This window comes from Myotis nattereri (assembly GCF_964212035.1).
Source record: "Myotis nattereri genome assembly, chromosome: 14".
Classification (NCBI taxonomy): Eukaryota; Metazoa; Chordata; class Mammalia; order Chiroptera; family Vespertilionidae; genus Myotis; species Myotis nattereri.
Genome location: NC_138089.1, coordinates 48,752,968 through 48,777,085, shown reverse-complemented (window position 1 = coordinate 48,777,085; position 24,118 = coordinate 48,752,968). Strand labels below are relative to the sequence as shown.

At 49.5% G+C, this 24,118-nt stretch overlaps 1 protein-coding gene across 1 annotated transcript in view; it reads left to right on the top strand.

Annotated features, from left to right (window-relative positions):
• The window catches only part of OSBPL10 (oxysterol binding protein like 10), a gene marked incomplete at its 5' end in the record, with an annotated part of 140,511 nt that extends 116,628 nt beyond the window's left edge, over positions 1-23,883 (top strand). Inside the window, 6 exons of the mRNA XM_081105572.1 lie at positions 3,960-4,109; positions 10,070-10,547; positions 14,751-14,937; positions 16,300-16,482; positions 20,126-20,279; positions 22,608-23,883. Coding sequence (XP_080961698.1) covers positions 3,960-4,109; positions 10,070-10,547; positions 14,751-14,937; positions 16,300-16,482; positions 20,126-20,279; positions 22,608-22,652 — 1,197 coding nt within the window. The 3' untranslated portion in view covers positions 22,653-23,883. The remainder of the gene's footprint in view (positions 1-3,959; positions 4,110-10,069; positions 10,548-14,750; positions 14,938-16,299; positions 16,483-20,125; positions 20,280-22,607) is intronic.
• Between the last annotated feature and the right edge of the window lie 235 nt (positions 23,884-24,118).

Sequence of the window (24,118 nt, the reverse complement as noted above, 5' to 3'; positions counted from 1 at the left end):
CCACGTTTGCTAATAGGCATGATGAGTCACTTGATTTTTGTAGCCCCGAGTTGTTCACGTGGTAGAAATACTGAGTCATAATTTTTGTTTTTATTAAGAACCTCATTATTCCAAAGCCTGCTTCTCTTTCAAACACATTTTAATTGCATTTTATCTTTGAGTTTGGCTACATTTTTTATGGCTGAGCTGGCTCATTTGCAAAGATCTCTGGGGGATGGGGTATTTAAAGATTCTTCTTAAGTCTCATGAAGTTTCTCAGCATTAGAAAACCATTTCTCATTTTCAGTTTCTTCTGAGATGGAGAAACAGTTCTGCCACCTTTGACCACCTCAAGGCAGCTGTCATCACTTTACAAGCAGAAATCCATAGGGACCACAGGGTGTGGGCATGCGGGGCCCCCCCGGACAGAAGCAGAGCTCTGGGAGAGGGAGGGTGAGAATGTGGGCCTGATTATGGAAAACAGACTGCGAGCCAGTGCCCATTTGCGCTGTTTTGGATTTCACATCAGAGTAGCAGAATCAACAAACCTGGACCCCAAAAGAAAAGAAGGCCTTCTGTCTTTAAAACTCCTTCCAAGCCTGGCTCTAAACTGCCCATTTCTTTTATTATTATTATTATTATTATTATTATTATTATTATTAATTTCAGAGAGAGGAGGGGAGAGGGAGAGAGGGATAGAAACATCAATGATGAGAATCACTGATCAGCTGCCTCCTGCACGCCCCCTACTGGGGACCGAGCCTGCAACCCAGGCATGTGCCTTGACTGGAAATCAAACTGTGAGCTCCTGGTTCATAGGTTGACACTCAACCACTGAGCCACATGGGCTGGGCCAAGCCTTCTGTTTCTTGCAGTGCTTGCTCTCAGGTGCTTTGTGGGTGTTGACATATTTACGTTGCCAATAGACACCCTTCTAAATGAGTCCCACAGTTCTATCTACGCCTACGCAATGCCCTCAATTTAGACCCAAAACAGAGGGTGGTCTCACCTTCCTGCAAAGGACTGAGTTCCAGTGAGGGTGGGATTGTGGGTATCATCTAAGACAGCGGTCGCCAGCCTTTGAGACCTCACGGACCACCAGTGGTCCATGGACCACCGGTTGGCGACCACTGATCTAAGATGTTCACTAACAATGTGGTGAATGAAACCAGCTTCTTTTTTTTTTTTTTAAGCCCCTGATTGTTTACTTGAGGTTGGGCAAGAGAATTTTTTGCAAAGCATCCTGTAAGAGACAGGGCGAGCTCTCAGAAGCGTGGGAGACAGAACGATTGCTGGGTCTGTGTTTCCGCGTAGGGCACTGCTTGCCAAGGACACAGATGTGTGTCGGGCTCCCCTCGGCCTTTCTTCCTTGGCAGGACTTCAGGGCCCCAGGGGCTCTGGCCCCAAGTCACCTGGCGTGAGCCAATTTCTGGGGCCCGTGTACCAGCCTTCATCCTCTCTGCGGGAGCCAGTGTCTCTGAGAGTCATCGTCAGACACAGAGGAGACGTGTTGTTGCGTGGGGTGGGAAGAGCTGGAGAGGCTCGTGTGCACGTTCACGCATGTTCTCAGTATCACGGGTCTTGCTAAAGGCTTCCTTGGTTACTGGAATGGGGGGCGAGCTGGGTTTAATTTTCAGGTCAGGCAGACAGCAGGAGGAGGTGAGCACGTAGCACTGAGTGGGGCAGGGAGTGGGCAGGATGGCGAGTTCTCTGTGTACCGGCTTGTGGGCAAACGGGAATTCACATTTTCAGAAGAAAGGATCATTCTTTGCTTCAGAAACCTTACGCTGCCTCACTTGAGCTATTGATTTGTTTAGCTTGCAATCAGTACTTTGTGAAAACAACTAATTTCAAGCAGGAATAATTGCTCTCAAAATGTAGCTACCTTTGTTGTCGAGATGTTTAAGGACTTTGCACGCCACCCCCACCCCCTTGGGTGCATGACGGTGCCTTGATTTGTTTGTGATTGCCCGTTTTCCTCCCAAAGAAAGATGCCCAGGCATCGCCCTCTCCTCCCCCAGCTGCCCTGGGTTGAGGGGAGGTCTGTTGGTACAAATTACCGCTTACTAGGTCACCACAAAGAAGTAGCAACTGCCTGGCTGGCATAGCGCAGTGGTTGAGCATGGACTGTGAACCAGGAGATCACAGTTTGATTCCCGGTCAGGGTACATGCCTGGGTTGCAGGCTCATCCCCTGTGTGTGGGGCGAGCAGGAGGCAGCCGATTGATAATTCTCTCTCATCATTGATGCCTCTCCCTCTCCCTCTCCCTCTCCCTCTCCCTCTCCCTCTCCCTCTCCCTCTCCCTCTCCCTCTCCCTCTCCCTCTCCCTCTCCCTCTCCCTCTCCCTCTCCCTCTCCCTCTCCCTCTCCCTCTCCCTCTCCCTCCCCCTCCCCCTCCCCTCCCTCTCTGAAATCAATAAAAAATATATTTTTTAAAAAAGTAGCATCAGCAGCACGTTTGCCACTGAAAGGATTGTGTCTGAGTTCTCTGACTTCCCAGCATGGAATCAGGGCAGCCCGGAGTCCCCAGATATCCCTCCGGTGAGTCTCCTCTGAACCAGGATGGAGCCCGGTTAGTCTCCTCTGAACCAGGATGGAGCCCGGTTAGTCTCCTCTGAACCAGGATGGAGCCCGGCGCCCTCAGTATATTCTGGCAAAGGCACTTGCCAAGGATGTCACACATTGCGATGGAGGAAACCCAACTCTTGGCTGGGGAAAGCCCCCTGGGCATCACTGAGGCTGCCCCACTGTCAGCCCAGAAGTGGGGTTACTCGGAGAAGACTTGGAAAATTTTAATTTCAAATTTTAAAAATGCCTGCCCCGGGGCAGGGGGTACCGTGTTTCCTCTGGCGTGCTGGTAAGGAGGGCCAGCAGGCGTCTGTTCGGCCAGACGATTGCAACCACCTCGATCACGGAGACACCTTTGCGGATGGAAGCGCCATTAAATAAAATGAGATCGTTCTGTCCAGTGAGGTTTATAAATCGTTCGTTTTTGCGTGGACATTTGGGCACGTCTGTACGCTTTTGTATGTAATGCCTTTGCGCCCTGCATTGCTGTATGCTGACTTCACTGTGTCTGACCGTTCATTAGGAACGATTGTATAATGTTGTATGCAGTGTTTTTGTTTACATGAAAACAAGTATCATAAGACCATAGGTAAGTGTGCAATGGTTACTTTTATTCAACAGAGTTCTGCAGACAGCGTGACATGGTCGCCAGAGTGCTTGGTTCTTGGGTATTGAAAACTTTGTGCTCAGTCATTCCCTTTTGCACATTTTGTTTATTAACTTGCCTATTGTTGAGGTGTTTTTTTTTATGTTCTTGGAAAAATGGAACTGAGCAATTGAATTAATAAACTTGCATGAGGAAAGCAGGATTTGGTGGCCAGCATGTATCTCAGCATTCTTAGAAAGCCTCAGAGTTGGTCTTGACATTTTCATTTTTGCCCCCCTCCCTAGATGAATGCCAACTCACTTTTCACACTTGCTGTTGTGATATTAATTGATGTAAAACAGTTGAGGGTAAATTTTCTCATAAAATAAGGTAATTTCAGCCCATCCCTAGGGTATCAGACCTTTTCTTAAACATAGAAAAAATTATATTAGATATAAAGTGTCCTGGGTTGTGCAAGTTAATAGGAGAATATTGTTTGGGAATGGCCAAGGGTTAAGGGGGCTCATTCCTGAACGTTATCATTTCTTAAAGGGCAGGGATCTTTCTTGTCAGGGGAAGTCCTTCGGCCAGAAGGCTCAGTCATAAGAGGTGACGGGGAGATCAGAGGGCATGTGCAGTAGCTAAGGATGGCCTGCATCCCCAAAAGGGTCATCCTCCACCCCATGGCCAATAGGACTGGCTTACAGAGAGACTTCCTGAGTCAGAACCGGGCTCCCTCTGTCATTGCCAAGCATATGGGTTCGAGTGCTGTGCTGCTCCCTTCTGCTGGAACCACTGGTGATTTTTATTGATGATCTTTTTGTAGCCGAACTCAGGCCCTGAATTGGTTTTGTCCGAAGATGAAAAAAGTGACACTGAAGATAAGGAAGAGGCAGAACTGGGCGTCATGGAGGATCAGCGCAGTGTAATTCTTCATCTCATCTCGCAGCTCAAACTTGGAATGGATTTGACCAAGGTAGGTCGGCGTGTCCCACTGGGTCCGTGGCCGGTGGTTTGGGTGCCATCTCTCAGCCTTCCCGGCTCATCATCTTTTCCTTGTGGGGAGACTGGGAAAGCCGAGGGGACGAGCTCAGAGTTGCAGCCCAGTCTGGCTCTTCCAGGAATAACTGGAAAGGAGATTCATGCTCATCCTCAGAGCGTGCGCCTTGCCATTTGCTTTCTTGCGGGAGCTGTGACTTACAGGGCAGGGGAGCGCCAGAAAAGGCCGAGGAGATGATAAGGAAACTTCAGGAGAGGATACTCTTGTTTCCTGCTGTGTCCTAGAGAAGGTTAAAGAGGGCCTATGGATGCCCTGACCGGTTTGGCTCAGTGGATAGAGCGTCGGCCTGTGGACTGAAGGGTTCCAGGTTCGATTCTGGTCAAGGGCATGTACCTTGGTTGTGGGCACATCCCCAGTGGGGGGTGTGCAGGAGGCAGCTGATCGATGTTTCTCTCTCATTGATGTTTCTAACTCTCTATCCTTCTCCCTTCCTCTCTGTAAAAAGTCAATAAAATATATTAAAAAAAAAAAAAAAGACGGCCTGTGGAGATAGATACGACCCAGTGGCCACAGGGAGAAGTCAGGAGGGAGGAAAACAGTGGAGCCAGAGCGAGGCCATTGTGCACACCGAGGCGTGACCTGCTGCTGCTGTCACTCGCTTTCACAGCTTAGCTAGTCCCCAGAAGGCAACCTTGTTGGTGATCCAATTTCATTGTCCACGTGCAGAGAAACAAACCCGCTGGTTGGTACAGGTGCAGCTAACTCTTCCTGGCAGTGAATTACCTACCCTTTATTTTGTCAGGTTGGGTTTTTGTGTGTGTTTCCCCTGGTTTCCTTAAAGGATTGCATAGGTCCATCTCGGAGGGTGGTCTTGGCCTCTCTCTGTTTGCTTATTTGCACTGGGTAGGTTTGCCAGGCTGAGGACAGGGTGCTGTATTATGTAGGTAATTCTCAAGGTTATGAAGTTAACGGATGTTTCTTTGGAGAAAATCGCACCCGCTCTGGGACTTCCTTGGAAGAGGCCTGTGGTTCCCCCTGATGGGAAGGGACTGTCCCTCTTTCTGGGGGCACTTTGACTTTCTTGGTGGACAATGGGTTATTTCAAAGTTTCTTAGGGCCCTGCCTGAAGTTACTTCTAGATGGATGCAGCTGTAAATGTAATTAATCGTTCTCTGAGTCCTGAGTGTAGATCTTCTCTTTTGTTCCCTTTCCCCAAAGTAGTTCATTGTCTTAATTATGTTAATGGGAGAAAAGGCAGCCCTTATTGATGGCTCCATAAATCTGCAGCACTGATTCTAGCCATTTGGACGCCATCATCTGTACAGCTGGGCCATCACTCACCGCTCCGTTGGAGGCAGACAGCCCAATTAGTACTCACCAATTCCTGGCTCGATCTCCGGTGTCCCCCGCCCAAGAAACGGATGATTAAGTGACTTATTTGCGAAGGCAGATCATATGAGAGAGAGAAATCTGCTTTAATGAAAAGTGTGATATCTTGCCCGGCGCGTTCAAGGTGCTGGTTTTGAAAGGCACCTGTCCGGTGTTCTGCACAAACACCATCAGAACATACCGAGATGAAAGGGGAAACAGTCGCCCCACTCCCAGCCCATCCGCTCCGTCTCCCCAGGTATTCTGCTTTTCCCATCTCAGACAAAGCCTCAGCGCCATTGTCAAGGGCAGAAACCTAGCTGGTGGGTTGGGCTTGGCGTAGGCTGTGAGATCATACTCCCTGAGTCTGTAATTTCGGGAGGGTTGTCTTGGAAAATGGGTAAGTTCTCAGATATTGCATCTCTAGTAGAGCCTTTTTTTTTTCTTTTTCCTCCCAATCTTTTTTTTATTGTACATTTTCTAATCTACAGTAGAGTTGCAAGAATAGTACAGTGATCTTCCATGTATCACCTTTATTGGCCAGTTAACATTTTGCTACTTGGCATTTATTTCTTCTCCCTTCTTTCCTCTCTCCTTCTCCACTGCCTCCTTCCATTTCCCTCTCTCCCCCTCTGTGCCTATCTATGTGTATGTGTGTTTTTGATGAAGCATTTCGGAGTGTGTTGTGATGAGTATCCTCGAACAATAGCACATTTCTCTTACACAATACGTTTGTCACACTTGGGAAATTTAACATTGCTGCCAAACTGTTTCATCTATGGCCCATCGTAAAAGTTCCCCAGATTGTCCCAATCCTCTTTATAGCTTTAATAAGAGCAAAAAGAGCATTGTGGGTGCTGTGATGGAGATGAGTGTGGGGCTCCGTGAAGATACGAAGGAGGAGGTTGTTGGTTTAGCCTTGGCAGCAGGAGCTGCTGGGAAAAGCTTCATAGAGGTTACTCTTGAGCTGAGTAGCTGTGTCATTTAGACAAGGCAGGAGAGGGCAGAACAGGGAAACGGGTGAATGTGTCGGGGAAGGGGAGCTTGTAAGGGAGGGCTGGGGCTGCAGTGACGGGTCATGTGAGACAAGAGGGAGTTGGGGGGCTAGATTCAACCTTACCTCTTGTAGAGATGTTAGAAGACTGGCTGTGGTGTGGAGAGGAGTAAGGGTGGGCATGACAGGAAGTGAAGACTAGTTAGGAAGCTGCAGCTGTACTTTTCCAGAGGGGTCGCTGTGCATGCCCTTTCTTTCTATTTAAAAAAATTTATTTTTCAACTACAGTTTACATTCAGTATTTTGTATTCGCTTCAGGTGTACAGCACAGTGGTTAGCAGTCACACACTTTACAAAGTGTTCCCCTGATATTTCCAGTACCCATGACACCATAGTTATTACAGTATTGTTGGCTGTATTCCTTATGCTGTACTTTCTACCCCCTGACTGTTTTGTAGCTACCAATCTGTACTTCTTAATCCTCTCACCTTTTCCACCCAGTCTCCCACCCCCGCCTCCCCTCTGGCAAATGTGTCTGTTCTCTGTATCTATGAGTCTGTTTCAACTTTGTTTGTCCATTTAGTCTGTTCTTTAGATTTCACATATAATTGATATTATCAGTAATTGCCTTTCTCTGACTGACTTATTTCACTTAGCATAATACCCTCTAAGTCATTCCATGCTGTCGCTAATAGTAAGATGTTTTATGGCTAAGTAATAACTATATCTATATCTATATCTGTATCTATATCTATATCTATCTATATCTATATCATCACAGCTCTTTTATGCACTCGTTTATTGATGGGTGCTTCAGTTGCTTCCATATCTTGGCTATTACAAGTAATACGTCTATGAGCATAGGACTGCATATATTCTTTCAAATTAGTGTTTCAGGTTTCTTCAGATATATTTCCAGAAGTGGAATCGCTGGGTCATAAGGCAGTTCCATTTTTAATTATGAGAGGACCCTCCCTACTGTTTTCATGGTGGCCATGCACGAGTCAAAGTGGTAGAGCCACCTTCACTTGGAGTTCTGTGTGTCAGGGCTGACCACCTCGCTGTAATCCTGCCTGCTCCCTTCCTGGCTTGCCTCCTGATCAGAGGGTCCCCTGGGCTCCGGAAGGGAGAGAGCAGGATGTGGAATGATTTGGGGACAGTCTGGTGATGTGGACATTTGTGACTTTTCTTTCTAATTGATTTCGCCTCATTGAAGGGTTTTCCCAGGCTACTGAAGGCCAGAGTCCCTAACCTGCGTAGCCTGTCTGGAGTAATTCTTAGGGGAGAACTTGAGTGGCCCTGAGGGGGCAGGAGAAGGAGAGATGGTGAATGTGTGGGGTTATTACGCCTCTCTGCTTTTTTAAAAAAAAATTATTTTTATTGATCAGAGAGGAAGGGAGAGGGAGAGAGAGATAGAAACAGCAATGATGAGAGAGAAGCACTGATTGGCTGCTTCCTGCATGCTCCACACTGGGGATCCAAACCCGCAACCCGGGCATATGCCCTGACCAGGAATCAAACCATGACCTCCTGGTTCCTAGGCCAATGCTCACCCACTGAGCCACGCCAGCCGGACTTGTCTTTCTTCTTTACTCTGCCATCAGCCACCGGTGGGGGGAGGCCCCGGGAGAACAGCCAGCCGCCGGGAAGAGCAGCCGCGGAGAGCATGGCGATGGGCTGAGTGACGACCTGTCCCACAGAAAGGCCCAGGCAGCGGTAACAGTGGCATCTGAAAGCCATTCTGAGCCAGGATGTACTTTTCCGGCTCAGATCCTTGAGATTCTCAGTTTTGTCAGGTTGTGGCAGAAGGGAAATTAGGAAATCTCCTTTCATTTGATGGTTGTATTTTAAAGAATGTTTCTTCTTCCGGTACATTATAAAAGCAAAGCAGAAAGATACTCAGAAAAAGCATAAAAGTCATTCAGTTCTATCATCCAAGACAGATAGGCTAGCATTCAGGGTCTTTTTATGATTCTTAGATGGTGTTACATGTTTAATTTTACATCTGGTTGCTTTTTTGCTTAACACAGGAACATTTTCCTCTTGACACAGTTTTTAAATGAAAGATAGAACAACATTAAAAACGATACCAACCTCATCTCTGCAGTGGGCCGGGCCTCCCCCAGTTTCCTCTGAAATCTCGGTGCTTGGCTAATCTCATGCCTGTCAGTCTGTCTCTTTCTCTCAGCACATCTGTCTCCCATTGTATCTACATGCTTGGCAAGGAGGGGTCTTAGTGAGCTGAAATGGAGACAGGGCTACAGACCTGTAAGCCATGGTATTCACGATCAGGGATGTGCCCCTGGCAGACGTTCTCATGGGAGTTAGGGACTGTGTAAAGGAAGGACAGGCCTGGTCCTGTAAGGAGGGAATGTACACCAGCTGCATGACCTTGGTCAACTTGCTTGAACTTGAACTCGTGTGGCTCCTCTGCCCTCACTCGGAGGATGTCACGGAGGAGCCTAGAGGTCAAGGCCAGGCTTCCAGCTTCCAAACCCTGCGATTCCACACGAGGAGGAGCAATGTGAGATGCTCCAGGCCTAAAAGAGCTGTGTCATGCGGCTGCGAGGGAGGAATTGCGATACCCAGTAACTTAGTCATTTCGACATCGCTGTCGAGTGATGAGAAACAGGCTCTCTCTCCTTTGCATATCAGCAGGAGTCGTGAGTTACCTGCTCTCCAGCCCAGTTTCGGAACACCCTTCATTTGCTTTAAGTGACCTAATGGCGGGGTTACAGGCACTTGGGTTATATGGCACCTGAGTGACCACTTGGATCCACTTTGTGTCAACGAGGAGTTTCTTTGTCCCATGCCTGTCGGAGCCGCTCAGATTTCTACTTCCCTGCAGCATGGGCAATAGCAAACCTGGGTACCCCTATGCCGGCCCATTGACCGGAAGACTCTGAGTGCCAGCCTACTTGCTTGTAACTTATGCTCGTTTCTTCTGGCCCTAGTGGCCCCTCTTCACCGTGGAAACTCTGTGGGCCTTTGCCTGGTATTGGCCCTGCCTCCTAGAGCCCCAGGCCAGGGGCTTCCACCCTCCTACTCTGCCCGCGTCTCGTTGGGGTTTATGGGCTCCTCTTTTAACAGAGATCCCCAAATAGACACTCTCACTGATGGTGGGTCCTGGTCTACCTGGACCCCCTTTGACCACCAGCAAACCCCAATGTCCATGTTTGTGGGAACACACTGGGCATCCTCCTGGCTGTGCCTGATTGAGGAAGAACATGAGAAAGCCCTTCCAAGCTGTTTTCTTCACACCAGGTAGTGAGTGAAAGGGAGCCGTGTGGTCAGAGTGGCCGCAGTGGGGAGACCGGGGGCCATTGTTTTAGCCCAGAGGAGCCAAGAAGAAAATCACTCAGATCATCAGAGTTAGGTCGGCGTTGATTCGCCGCTGCAGCTACTTCCGTTTCTTCCGTACCATTTGTCATTTGTGTACATATCGAAAAACACTGGCCCCTGGCTTGAGCCCCTGTGACTTTGCTTGATGGGTGGCAGCCTTCATGGTTTTCCTTTCCACTCTTCCACGTCACCGCCGGGACTCCTGTCTGACTGTGTCTCCTTCCAAATGCAGGTGGTGCTCCCCACCTTCATTCTGGAGAAGCGATCTTTGCTGGAGATGTACGCGGACTTCATGGCGCACCCGGACCTGCTGCTGGCCGTCACTGCGGGAGCCACACCGGAGGAGAGAGTCATCTGCTTTGTGGAGTATTATCTCACCGCCTTCCACGAGGGCCGCAAGGGGGCCTTGGCCAAGAAGCCTTACAACCCTATCATCGGCGAGACATTTCACTGCTCCTGGGAGGTCCCCAGGGACAGGGTCAAGCCAAAGAGGACTGCCCCCCACTCTCCTCCCAGCCAAGAACACCTGATTGCCGAGGAGCCTGCGGAAAGCTACAAGCTACGGTTTGTGGCCGAGCAGGTATCCCATCACCCACCCATCTCCTGCTTCTACTGTGAGTGCAAGGAGAAGAGACTGTGTATCAACACTCACGTATGGACCAAAAGCAAGTTCATGGGCATGTCCGTGGGGGTCTCTATGATAGGAGAAGGTAAGCCATGCCCCATGTTGGATGCAGTTTTGACTCTTCCACAGTGATGTTTGCATACCTGATAGGTGATGGATGATTTTGTTTGTGGACTTCCTTGTTTTTGTTTTGTTTTGGAATTGGGGGTGAGTGAGTAGGTGGGTGACTGTGTGGGTGGGAAAGAGGGAAGGATTTTGTTATTTTGGGACCAGATCCTGGTAATTTCCCAATGGGGCCAAGGTGATAGACTAGACAGGATGTAACTATTTGCCTAACCGGCTGCCCCCCTGGATCTTCACATGCTATATGCATGTGTGTAGTGGCCTTACATAGGCTTTATTTTCAGCTTTGCATGAATATTAGAGTTGGCTCCAAATCCGTGAAACACATTTGTATTCATTCTCACCGGAGTTCTGGCTCACAGACAATGAGGATGACAGTGCTACCTATTCACAATCTGCTCATAAAAATTCCCCGTCAAAGCTCTGGCCTCAGAGCTGCGGGTTCTGAAGCAAGCAGCACGCAGTGTAATCGCACCCCTCCTGGGTAGAGTTTCTCGTTTAGCAAATAGCTGTGAAGGAAGTCGATGGGTTGTTTGAAGAAACCTGTAATAATCCTTGTGAAATTCAAGCCTCTGTGTTAGCAGCTCTTTACCTTCTTTTGAGTCTCAAATACTTTTGAGACTGAAGGATGTAGACTCACTTCCCAGAAAGAAAAAAAACAAATACCCAGACTCAAAACTTGGCTTTCAGTTCAGGGCGTATATGGCTCCTTGAAAGCCCTTCTGAAGCCCCGTGAGATAAGAACACCTTCCATTCACCTCGCACATTTTCACTGAGCACCTACTAGCAGTCAGACCTGGTCCTCCGCGCTGTGGATACTTGCGTGAACAAAACAATCCTTAGAAAGCATCTCTGTCCTCATGAGGTTTCTGTCCTATTCTACAAGGGAAACAGTTATGCGCGTTGTGTTGGAAGGTAAATGCTTTGGAGAAAAAGGAAGCAGAGAGGGGAGCTGGGAGTGGTGTGGGGAAAGCAAGAGCGCTTTAGCATGGGTGGCGGCTGAGAAGGCCTCACAGGAAGGTGACATGTAGGCCAAGACCCACAGGGGGCGATAAAGGACAAGCCAGAAGGAGAAACCAGAATTGGAGAAGGTCCCGGAGTCACAGGCGGCCCAGGAATGTAGAAGGGGTGGTGGGCAGCAGGTGATGGCCAGGGGAGGGGGTGGCTGGCCGGAGGACCTTAGGGTCCCTCCAGGGCCACAGCAGGCCTGTGTCCCTGGAGCTGAGAAGGTAAACTGATTCCAGGTGTTTCTGGAGGAGGAAGGGCGGAGGCCGGGTCTTTCATCTCTGGCCTCTCTTCTGATCCCAGTGACACGTTCCCCAACTCGGCCTCCTCCTTGGAACCACGGCAGGGAGCTGCCCCGGTGCAGCACCGTTTGGGTGAGGGCCACGAGGCAGGTCCCAACCGGCATGTGTCGGCCCAGGCCCGGGACCCGGCAGTGCTCTGAGCAGGGAGCTCGGGTTCGAACACCTCGGGCCGCTCTTACTGGTGGAAGCAGGGAGGACAGTGCAGGAAGAAGACTGCTCGGGGCCCCGTGGGGGAGGGTGATGTTTGCACTGATTTGTACACTTGCATCTGTAAGAAGAGGTGAGAGTGGCGTGAATCTCGATGTTGACTTCTCTGGGGCTCTGTGTTTCTGTCGGTTGGCAAAGGCCCACCCAGTACCCCAAGGTCTGTACTGGTGAAGTCTTCCCCTTTGTTTCAGAACAGAACTGGGGATCTGGGAGATTCATTTCATTCTGTTTAATTTCATTACGTGTCCCCAAATTCCCACATACTATACCATGTGAAGGAGAGATGTTCGTGTGCTAGAGAAGTAAAGCGTTGAGGCAGTTCCCACCTTCAGTTTATACTGAAGCCCATGGGAGTGGGAGATGGCCTGCACCTTCTACAGATACTGCCCCCCCCTTTCTGTGACTGATTGATTGCTTTATCTTTTCATTGATTGAATGACTGTTAAAATGTCATGTGGAATAACCCATCCAGCCATTAAGTTTCATTAGTATAGTAGAATAACCTTTCTTTGTTGTTAGTCCTCAACTGAGGATATTTTTCCCATTGCTCCCCCCCCCCCCGAAAGTGGGAGGGAGAGAATAGGAGAGAGAGAGAGAGAGAGAGAGAGAGAGAGAGAGAGAGAGAGAGACAGACAGACAGACAGACAGACATGGATTGGTTGCCTCCTTCCTGCATGTTAATTAAATGTGCCAGTTTGTAACACGTGATCTTATTTCCCCGCAACAAAATACTCCGAAGCAAGCAGTTCTTTCGACTGAGTCTGAAGTACCATTTTACCAACCCACTCATTTTAAAATTTAGAAATCAGATGGATCCCCTTGCAATTTTGTGTGCAAATACATGGACTTATCTCTTAACTGCTTGCCTTAGGCTGAGGCGTATTTAGCTACAATAAAATGCCATTATAAGGAGCTTCATTCTGCCTTGGATTCGCTTAGGTTGCAGCTCAGAGTCTGTCCCCCACCCCCACTGTCCTCAGCTCTGGCACTGCGACCCCTAATTGAGGCACTGTGCAGTCACCCCATGCGCTTTGTCCACTACTCATCACCCCCCGCCCCCCCCCTCCCCGCCTTCTGGGAACAGAGGCCCATTCAGCTGCTCCTGCAACCCACCTGCCCTTAAAACACTAGGTAGGACAAGCGCTGAGTAAATGGCACAACCTCTTGAGTCTGTGGGAAAGGCAGTCCGTCCCGGCAAGCGCAGTGGCACCTTGGCCCGGTGCTGAGTGTGGCCGCTGCCGCTGCTGCGTCCCAGGTCCCCAGAATTCCCTTCCCTCTGTGACTCTGTGCTTTTCCAGAAAAATGTTCTATCAGAATATTTGGGTTCCTCGGGTTGAGATCGGGAATGAAATTATTTAAAGTTTTAATGCCTGGCCTTGTGTTGATTGATAAATCCGTTTGTGGGATTTAAGACTCACCTCCACAGGGGCAGATTGATGCTTTGGCATTTTTCAGTTTCTCCCCGCTCACAGGCTAATGAAAGAGGTGCTTTCCTTGGGCTCCCATCTGTACGCCTGGTGTTAATATGGTCTTTTATTGCTGCTAGGGGCAGGTATTCTTTTTAATGCAACCCTAAAAATATGAGTTCGCGTTGAGCAGGCATCTTGCAGGTTATTTAATAAGTGAACGCACATTCATGGATTTCAGCCCAGAGCCCAAGGAGTGTGGTCTCGCTAATGCCTTCCGTGCAGCTTGGCTCAGGGGCTCACTGATGTCAGGGGACTTGAGGGAAGTGCCACTTGGTTTGGGAGAGGTTTTTCTAAAGATGAGCGCCAGGAGGGTGCCTCCCACCGCTCCCCGCAACCCCTCCCCCCACCCCCCACCCCCCTCCACCCCCACCCCGCATGCATCCCCCTCCTTATTCCCAAATGGAAATCCCACTGTTGAGAATTCGCCCATTGAGAGCTGCTTTAGAGAGGGAGGCGGGCTTAGGATGTAAACCCCCGCAGGATCCCAGTGGTGTGTCAGGCTGTGTGCTTAGCGCTGAGGTTTAGAATCGCCTTCCCATCCTAAACCACAGCCCAGGGAGGCACTGGGGCGCAGAGAAGTTAAGATCTTGCTCTCAGGATAATGGCAGAACTCTTTAACATGCTTTTTTGAAGTTTAAAACATAAGGTCTGGCCCCTTCTGGCCTGGCCAGCCTCCACGCTGTACACACCATCTCCCTTTGTGCTCAGGCCCTTTTCTCAGCCCCTTCACGTTCACTGCCTGGCCTTGGCACAGGCTCTTCCCACTGCCTGGAATCCGCCCCCCTCTTCGCCTACTCAGCTCCTACCCAGCTCACCTGTCCTTCCCTCGGGGACACCTCCCCTCCAGGTCACTTCCCAGGAGAGGCCTCCATGGCCCGGCACCTCTCCCTCCCACCTTCATCACAGGTACAGTTTGGGGTTTGCTTGGTAACTGGCCAGTGCCCACCTTTCTGGTCTGTCCTTGAGGACAGACAGGGGTCTGCCTTATTCACTGTTGTATTCTCGGTGCCTGGCCCACAGTGGGGCGCACAAGACAAATGCCTGCAGATGAGCAGCCAGCCTTGGCAGAGGGGGGAGAGCAGTGCCCTTGGCAGGCAGCTGCTTGGTCTCTCCCGTGCCTCCCGATCCCCAGCTGCCCCTCTCGCATCTGTGTGCCTGACGTCCCCTCCTCTCTCCCCGGAGGTGTGCTGCGGCTCCTGGAGCACGGGGAGGAGTACGTGTTCACCCTGCCTAGTGCCTACGCCCGCTCCATCCTCACCATCCCCTGGGTGGAGCTCGGAGGAAAAGTCAGCATCAACTGTGCCAAGACCGGGTACTCGGCAACCGTGATATTCCACACGAAGCCTTTCTACGGAGGGAAAGTCCACAGGTAGGCGGCGCGGGAGGCTCCGACTCTGTCTTATCACGAGGCCCAGGGGTCCATTTCTCCACCAGAAATTGGGTTCCCGCCATTGGATGCATTGAACGTCAAGTTAACATCTTTTTTCAAAAGAGGTGCTGCTTTGTTTCCCCCTCCCATGGCAGGTTGTTTTTTTTTTTGTTTTTTTAAACCCTTCTCAAGTAAACTTAACGGTGAAATCATTTGGGGATGTATTAGCAAACACACACCAGAGAAAAAAGACACTTCCCTTCGTTACAGTCAACTCACCCTCCTGATGCCGCAGCCTGTTTCTCTGTCTGAAGCAATTTGATCTGTGAACCCAGACTCTGCCCGGGAGCACCCCATTCATGTTAAATTGGCTTCTTTAAGTCTCCCGAACCCCGTATCCTCTGTGAGATCTTTGCTTTAGGAGCTGGGGAAGCCCAAGCCTAAGAAATGGAAGGTGAGGTCTGCTGCTTGCAGAAGCACAGCGTTGTTTTTATTGCTCCAGTTATAAAAATCCCTCCTTCAGGCAGGTCCGTATACAAACAGGCTCCCGTCCCTGCCCTTTTTTGGGGAAAGTGTTCTGTGTGATGTCACAGTGTCTGTCGCGGGGGAAGTGGCCGTTTTGGAGCCAGATGCCCGGGCTCGCAGGGTGACCACGTGCTCTGCTCCCCAGCTCCACCTCCTATCAAGTTGGCAGCTTGAAATCAGCGGTGGTGGGGCCCCACGGAAATTGGCAAACGTAACAGATCCGTTGTTTTCCCTCCTGGACAGCCATTGCTAAGCCTTTACCAGCACACCCCTGATGCCTTTCCGCTGCGCGTGGCCTGGACGTCTCCTGATGTGGCCACCTGGGAACCTTGGCCGTGTTCAGGCTCAGGCAGAGAGCTTCCAAGCCTGGGTTTGAAAGCTCAAATTCAACCCGAGTTGGGCTGTTAGGAAGAGAGGAGCTGGCCTCCTACGCTTGGCTGCCTGGAGCAGGACTCCCCATTTCTCGCGTGTTCCTCTGACTGTGCAGCAAGTTCCCAGGTAGAGAGGGAGCTGGGATCTGCTTTCACCCAGAGCTGGAACCTGGAGCCCCCTCGGGCCAAGCACGAGGATAGCGTTGCTCAGCTTTCATGAGATGAGCCTATTAACTGATCTGTAGACTTGATTCATCTCTCACCAGTTTTTCCATCAGTGCCTTCGTTGTGTGTTCAGGGACATTAGATCCCATATTATAAGCTAGACTTGGAGCAAAACACTAAAAAACGATTCCTCTCCATGCCACCCCATTAAAAAAAGAATCTCCCCACATGAGTCCACCTTTTCCAGTCTCTGTTTTTTTATGTCGCAAAGCGTGTTCCTTTGATTCCTTCCTTCATTCAGGGTCACGGCAGAAGTGAAGCACAACCCAACCAACACCATTGTTTGTAAAGTCCACGGGGAATGGAACGGCACCTTAGAGTTCACCTACAACAACGGAGAAACCAAAGTCGTGGACACGACCACGTTGCCAGTGTGCCCTAAGAAGATCAGACCTCTGGAGAAGCAGGGGCCCATGGAGTCCAGGTGGGCATCAGGCTGTTTCTCTCCAGCTGTTTCCCTCCGCGCTCGACCCAGGGGACAGAGAGGAAGCCTTAGAAAGCTCAGCGAACGGAACGGGCCGGGAATCCTGCTCTGACTTGAGATATTTGGATTTCCCACTGTGTGTCATTGAGCAATAGAGCCTTTGAATCTTTCAGTAGGGGGTGGAGGGTGTAGAGTGTCTGCCGCAGACTTTTAATGCCTGTTCCCAAAGAGTTTGTCAACTCAGCTGGCCTGTTGCTTCATTACAAAGTTAAACACAGGGAGCTGCTAGTAATCAAAGAACCGTGCAGTGAAGCTACGAGGCACTTTTTTCTTTCTTACCAGATTGGCAACATAATTTTTAAAAATTCAGTGCTGACAAGGGTGTGATCAAATTGACGTTTGATGCCCTGTGCTTATAGTAGGAATGTGTGAGGTCTGGCTGCATGGATCATTCATTCAGTTTAATCAGTGTTGTATTTCTGGGAATCTATTCTAAGGGACAGTTCTTAAATTCAGAAAAAGTTTCAAGCATAAAATTAAATATATATTTATATCCTATATAATAAAGAGGCAATATGCAAATTGACCATCACTCCAACACACAAGATGGCCACCCCCATGTGGACACAAGATGGCCAGCAGGGGAGGGCAGTTAGGGGTAACCAAGCCAGCAGGGGAGGGCAGTTAGGGTAACCAGGCCGGCAGGGGAGGGCAGTTAGGGGTGACCAGGTCAGCAGGGGAGGGCAGTTAGGGGTAACCAGGCCTGCAGGGGAGGGCAGTTAGCGGTGACCAGGCTGGCAGGGGAGGGCAGTTAGGGGCAATCAGGCCAGCAGGGGAGCAGTTAGGCATTGATCAGGCTGGCAGCAGAGTGGTTAGGGGGTGATCAGGCTGGCAGGCAGAAGCGGTTAGGGGCAATCAGGCAGGCAGGCAGGTGAGCGGTTGGAAGCCAGCAGTCCTGGATTGTGAGAGGGATGTCCGACTGCCCACTGGGATCGGCCTAAACGGGCAGTTGGACATCCCTCAAGGGGTCCCAGATTGGAGAGGGTGCAGGCTGGGCTAAGGGACATACACACCCCCCCGGCACGAATTTCGTGCCCAGGTCTCTAGTATAATATATCTATTTAAAAACCTAAACAAACAAAAGAAAAAGCAACCACCTGCCTGTTTAGCAGGAGGAAATGGCTAAGTAAGAGTATCTGACCAGTTCGTATGTCTGCACTACGGCATGAATATGCCGTGACCCCTTCGAGTGGTGTGTATGCAGGCACACGGGCAGACTTTGCTTGGAATATGCCCATTTGATTTTTCAACCAGGTCAGCAAATGGTGGCCCGGGGCCAAATGTAGCCTGTAGCTAGTATCTGTAAAATTTTATGGGAACATAGCCATGTTTATTGGTTATGGCTGCTTTCCTGCTACAATGGCAGTTAAGTAGTTGGGACCGAGACCATATGGCCTGCCAAGCCAAGATGTTTACTGTCTGGCCCTTTACAGAAAATATTTGCCTTATCTAAAAGCATATGCTGCTCTTTAGAAATATGAGGTAGGATTAAAATGAAATAACAGATGATTCGGTGAAAGGTTTGCCTTTACCAGAAGTTTGTAACCAATGGGAGGTGTGAATTCTGTAAAATTGAGGCGGACGCAACAGTGCATACAAACCATATGTTGTAACTAAGTTTAATACAACCAGGGCCTCAGTACCTCTGGAACCTCTGCTTTGTTGTAGGATTAGCACGCGCTTTCCCGTTCTTCTGTTTGGGGGCCGTGAAACCTTCTGTGTCCAAATGGAGGGCGTGAACTCCCACCCGTTGGCTTTTTTAGCTCAGCCTACCGGGCACTAGTCACAGGACAAGGGACAGACTGCAGGCGGGAAGAAAGCTCCCCCCTTGCCCTGGATGGAACCTTGCGGTTACTACCATGGCATGTCTGTTGTTGCTGGTTTGGCAGTTGAGAACAGAAATCAGCCCTTGTGTTGTTGTTCTAGGGATATGGAGTAGCTTAGCTACTCCTCATCAAGTCCCTTTGCTGCCTCTTTTAGCCAGGGGAACTCAGAATTCAGCCTGGAGTGGGGGTGGGGTCTGGCATGGGAGTGGGACAGAGGGGTGCCACGTCTTTTTGGCTTACGTATGCAGACTTTACTGAAACATGGAGCTGAAGGGCAGGGAAACCGAGTCCAGCTCACCTTGTGTTCCCTAGGAAACAGCCCTGGAAGGTGGTAGAGTATCTGGTCCAGGGGTTCCCTTGCTGTTCAGAACACCTGAGCCTACTACGCAGCAGGTCTGCCAGGCCTTTCCTGCGTGGCTGGGTGGGGGCAGTGGTTAGACCAGTTCTCCCAGCCCTCACAGTCATGCTGGCCTCTGCAAGCCCCCTTGGAGGGGAGGGAACCACTAGCCATCAGGGAAGAGTGAAGATACTTGCATTTGTCTGCCCACACTCATGCATTTGTTCAGGATGCCGAGTTTGGTCTGAGCAGATGTCCTGCCTTGCCCAGAGCCCCCAGGGCCCTGTGATGCCAGCCACAATCCTGCCTCAGCCACTCGCCGGCCTTTGCCATGAGGCTTTCCTGGACTTTCTGCTTTTCTCACTGACCTGCTCCCACCCTCCCCACCTAAAGGCTCCTCACCTTTCTGCCCTTTCTTTTGAAGTTCAGAGACTTCCCCAGATGAGCCCCCAACTTCTCCCCACCTGTCCCCATCCTAGTAGCGCTATTGGTTGGGTCCCCGTGTCTGGCCAGAGCTTTGTCTGGGGCCAGTTCTTGTCCTACTACCCCTCTCTAGTCCTTGGACGTCTCTGCCTTCTAAACTTGGGGCCACTGTCTTATGAGGCTTTTCATGGGAGGTCCTACTCTTGAGAACACCCCACCAGATGTCCTTATGGCCAGCCCTTCCCCTGGCACCAGATGTGTCAAGGGTGTGGGTGATGAAAAACACAGTGATATGACCCAGCCCTGCCTCAGCCTGATGTGGCTAAGTGAGGAAGTGCATGGGTGATGGTGCCCTGCTCTCCCTCAATTCCTGTCCTCACCCCTTGGAACAGAGTGTATGAATGAGGGGTGGTCCTGGGAAATCTGGGAAAAACTGCACAAGATAGGAGCCAATCTAGGCCACCTTTTACAATGAATGAGTGGGGCAGAGAATTAACTTCCTGTTTAGATGTGGGTGAGATGACAGAGCCTGCAGCAAAATCAACTCCTCCTTCCCTCCCCCTTCTAACTCCTAATACCGGGTTTCCCTGTGGGAAACCAGCCATTGTCCATATATATCAGCTCGCTGACCTTGGGCAAGTCATTATGTGAACCTATTTTTCCTTCCCTTTAAAATGGGGATGCTAATACAGCGTCTATGTCATTGGGTTACTGTGATGATTAAATTAGTTTATATGTAAATTAGTTTATATGTAAATATGAGGAAATATGGTGAACACCATCTTAGCGTCTGCTTTATTGTTGTAGTAGCAGCATAGCCGGGTAGCCCTGGGTTCAAATCCTTGGTTCTAGCAGTCTTTGAGGCACCTGCCGTGAGCTACCTCTACGGATGGCCTGCCCAGATGTCCTCTTCCCAGCTCTGGCCCCTCCTTACGGAGGATGACCCTCCTTGAGCCTGCTGTCCCTGCCTGACCACTTCCTCTCCTGTCATCCCCAGGAACCTCTGGCGGGAGGTGACCCGCTACCTGCGGCTGGGGGACATCGATGCCGCCACAGAGCAGAAGCGGCGCCTGGAGGACAAGCAGCGGATGGAGGAGCGGAAGCGAGAGAACCTCCGCACCCCATGGCAGCCCAAGTACTTTATCCAGGAGGTAACTCCACCGCCTGTTTGGGTGCTTGTCCTGAGGGGCAGATGGATTTGTTTGGCTAATGCAGTGGTTTGGATAGACAGAAAGATGGGGCAGGAGAGGTCCTGGGAAGATGTGGGGTAGCTTGGCTCCAGCGAGGGCGTCCTCTGGGCAGAACTGAGCACCCTGTCCCTCTGGCAGCCTCCATCAGAAAAGCCCATCGGCCTGCCAGGGAGGGCGAGGCATGGGATGGCAGACCTGGATGCTGTCCTAGTCATACAAACAGGCCCCTGCTACTTTATCATTAGCTGCAGTGAAGTGCCCTGCTGCCCGCTCCACACCGGGTGAGCTGGGACCTTCGTGACTGAGAACTGCTTTCAGAGCTCTGCCTCCTGTGGGCCAAATGGGACAGACATGCTGGACAGGCCGGCCTGAGTCCTGTGCCCGAATGCTGCTGCTGTCACCCAGGAAAGTGACATGTGAAGGCAGAAATAAATCCTTACGAGTGCCCACCCCTGGGCAATGGGCAAGGCACTGTGTGCTCAGTGGAGGCTCTTATGCTCTTGAAATGGTTTGTGGAGCAACTGGGAAGCATTCGAACAGAAGTGGGAGTAACGGGAGCGAGTCAGAGGCCAGTATAAGGCAGGCCCTCAGGAGCCGGCAGCATCCACGAGAAACAGGCTGGGAGGACTGGGGCAGGCGTGAGTCTGTATCTAAAGAGGGTTGATGCTACTTACCTCCAGGTGATCACAAACTGTCCAATTCTTCACAAGTTTTCACATGGTATGAAGGAATTTTTAAAAATGTAAACACTGAGAACCAACTGAAACCCATCCGGGCTTTCTTTGGCTCAGGTGCTGGTAGGCCTGACCTGCGACAAGGAAGGATTACTGTGTAGGTAGGAGGCCTTGGGTGAGTTAGTAACCGTGAGGCAGACTCCAGGTCAGGAGCAGAAAGTGCCCCTGTGCCCCCGGAGGCAGGGGCTGTGGCTGTGGAGGCAAGACTCCAAGGTTGGATTCTGGCTCAGGCAGAAGGCCTGTTAGAGGCTCTGCCTGTATGAGACTCTGAGTGGGAATCTTGTCTGGAAACCTTGCCAGGTGAGATGAATCTGTATTGTTAGTCAGGGTTCCCCAGAAAACAGAATAGAACCAATAGGAGACATAACTGCATGTAGACTTATTATAAGGAACTGGCTCATGGATTATGGAGGCTGAAAATCCCCAGGATCTGCCATTTCCAAGCTGGAGACCCCAGGGAAGCTGATGGTGTAATTTAGTCCAAGTCTGAAGGCCGAGGACCAGGAGCCGATAGTATAAAATCCCTGTCTGGGCAGATGAGATGTCCCAACTCAAGGAGGCAGAAAACAAGGCAGATTCCTCCTCCTCCCACTTATTTTCTTTTTAGGTTAACGGGTTGGATGATGCTCACCCACAATGGGGAAGGCAGTCTCCTTTGCTGAGCTCACTAATCAAATGCTAATCTCATCCAAAAACACAGACACCTGAAATTGTGTAATCTGGCCACGCATGGCCTGCCAAGTTGACATAATTAACCATCACACAATCCTTTAAGGATCCTTCTGTGAGGTGAATCTGTTCTCTCTCAGACTAGCTTGTCTGGCTTCTGTGGAAAGATGCACCCTCAAAAACAAAATGACAAAAGAAAACATACTGTTCCCTGCTGAGTTTAATAAAAGCCCCCGTGTTTGTAACAGAAGGCTTGATATGTAAAGAATAAAAATCACCCCAAAACCAGAACCGTTACTATTCAGTATATGCCCTTCTAGCCTAGCACCAGGCTGAGTGCACCATCTTGATTCTGGCCATTTCTCACTGGTGTTGGGTTGGTGGTATTTCTAATGTGCGCTGATTTGTGACTATCCTGCTGGTGAGAGCTTTTGTTGGACATTCCCCTCCAGGCTGATGGGCTGTAAATCACTGGTTTGGGCAAATTCCTCACATGCAGGTCTCCGCTTTTCTCTTGTCTGTTCATCCAACACGTACCCACCCCCACCCTGTCCTGCTGTTTAAAAGCGCTCCTCCCTCCCAATCTTCCTTGATATAAACCAACAAAGCCCCCCCTCTTTTGTTATTTTTTGCGGGATTTCCTCCTAAAATGCTAACATGCGAAGATCATATGGGCTTTAAGAGCTGAGGAGGGGTAGTGAGACCACCAGCCTGGCACAGCTGAGATGCCAGGAACAAGGCGGACGCACATACTGGTGGTGGTCCCGACAGATGCTAACAGTGCTTTGCATGGTACTAAGCTTCCAACCTGCAGAGCCTGGACTCTTGTTCCTCCCCTTTGCCTGCTGAGAGGTCTCCATGTAACGTCTCCTCCCTTCTCTTACAGGGTGATGGCTGGGTCTACTTCAATCCCCTGTGGAAGGCACACTGACCGGGTGGAGGTGCAGAGCCTTCAGGAAGAGCCCCGTTTTTGTAGGAATTAAAGTGGTACAGTATCAAGGTTCTGTTGGTATTCACTGAGACCGCTTGATATCATTCAAGAAATGGTACCTGAAAAATTCTATACTGTGAAAAATGTACTCCAAACTCTGCTATAGGATTAAGTTTATTCAAGAGCCATTTGGGGCATGTGTGTGTACAGTTGTGAGCTCTTGGCATACTATATGTTCACACACATGCCATTCATTGTATACATGTCTGATTATTACACATGTAAATACTGCACTTACCAAAAGTGGGTAATTATGGGCTCCTTTTTATCAATGATTGGCCTTTTCTATTTTTCACTCTGCCAAAAATGTTTTGCACTTACAAAAGTATTCTCACATAGTCAACTCCTGTCAAATAAAAAAAGGGGGGGGGGGGTTGGCATGGCCCAACTGATAATCCATCTGGTAGAAAATGGCTCATTCCTGTCATTTCAAAATTATTGTGATTCTCACCTCTCACCCCATGGCATTTCACCGGTCCATACTGCAGAAAGATAAATGGCTATTTTCTGCTAAATGGGAGTGGGCAGAAAGCTATTCCAGGTTTATGCCAGAGCCTCTTAGGGTGGAGCACCACTGGGAGAACTCCAAGCCCACCTTGGAATTTGCCTCCCATCTACCTGCCCCAGAAACTGACAGTTTCTCCTGCTCAAAGCACTAGTCATACATTTTTTTAGAAGCTGCTGCTTTTACAGTAGAAAACAAGTCATATGGAGACTTCCACTACTTTTATGATGAAAAAAGGGCTTTAGAAGTTAAATATACGCATGCATATAATAAACATGCACAACCACAACCTCAATCTTGTATTTAATTTGGGGGGAAAAGAATTTCCTGTGGATTTTTTTTTTTTTTAGTGCACCTCTATTATTTGACCCAAACTCTGCAGCAAGAAAACCACTGTGATTCAGTTGAATTTCAGTCCTCAGCCTTTACAAATGAGGTCAAGACACAACTAGAATATAAAGGAAGGAAAAATATAACATTTGATTTTTGCTTACTGCTTATTTTATTTTTTACTGTACCACTTTGAAGAATATTTATAAAATCCAGTAGCATGAATGCTTCTCTGTAGTAATACTAATTTGTGCCTTTTGTCTGCTTCCTTAAGACCAAATGTTCACACTTTGTAGATATTAGACAAATATATTTCGATTAAATACTATACCTATCTGTGTGTCTTTTATTTTTAGGGATTCAAAAGTTCTGTTGGAATTGATGGCTCTAAATGAGTTCAAATTTTGTTAATTTGATGTGAACAGCATTCATATTTACATCAAAACAGTATTTCAAACATGAGAAATCTACCAAACATTATGGATATTCCATGACAAGTTTGTAAGAACACTTATATCTAGTGAATGTTTTATTTTGTGAAAAGTTACTACCAGGCAAAGTAGTAATGTAG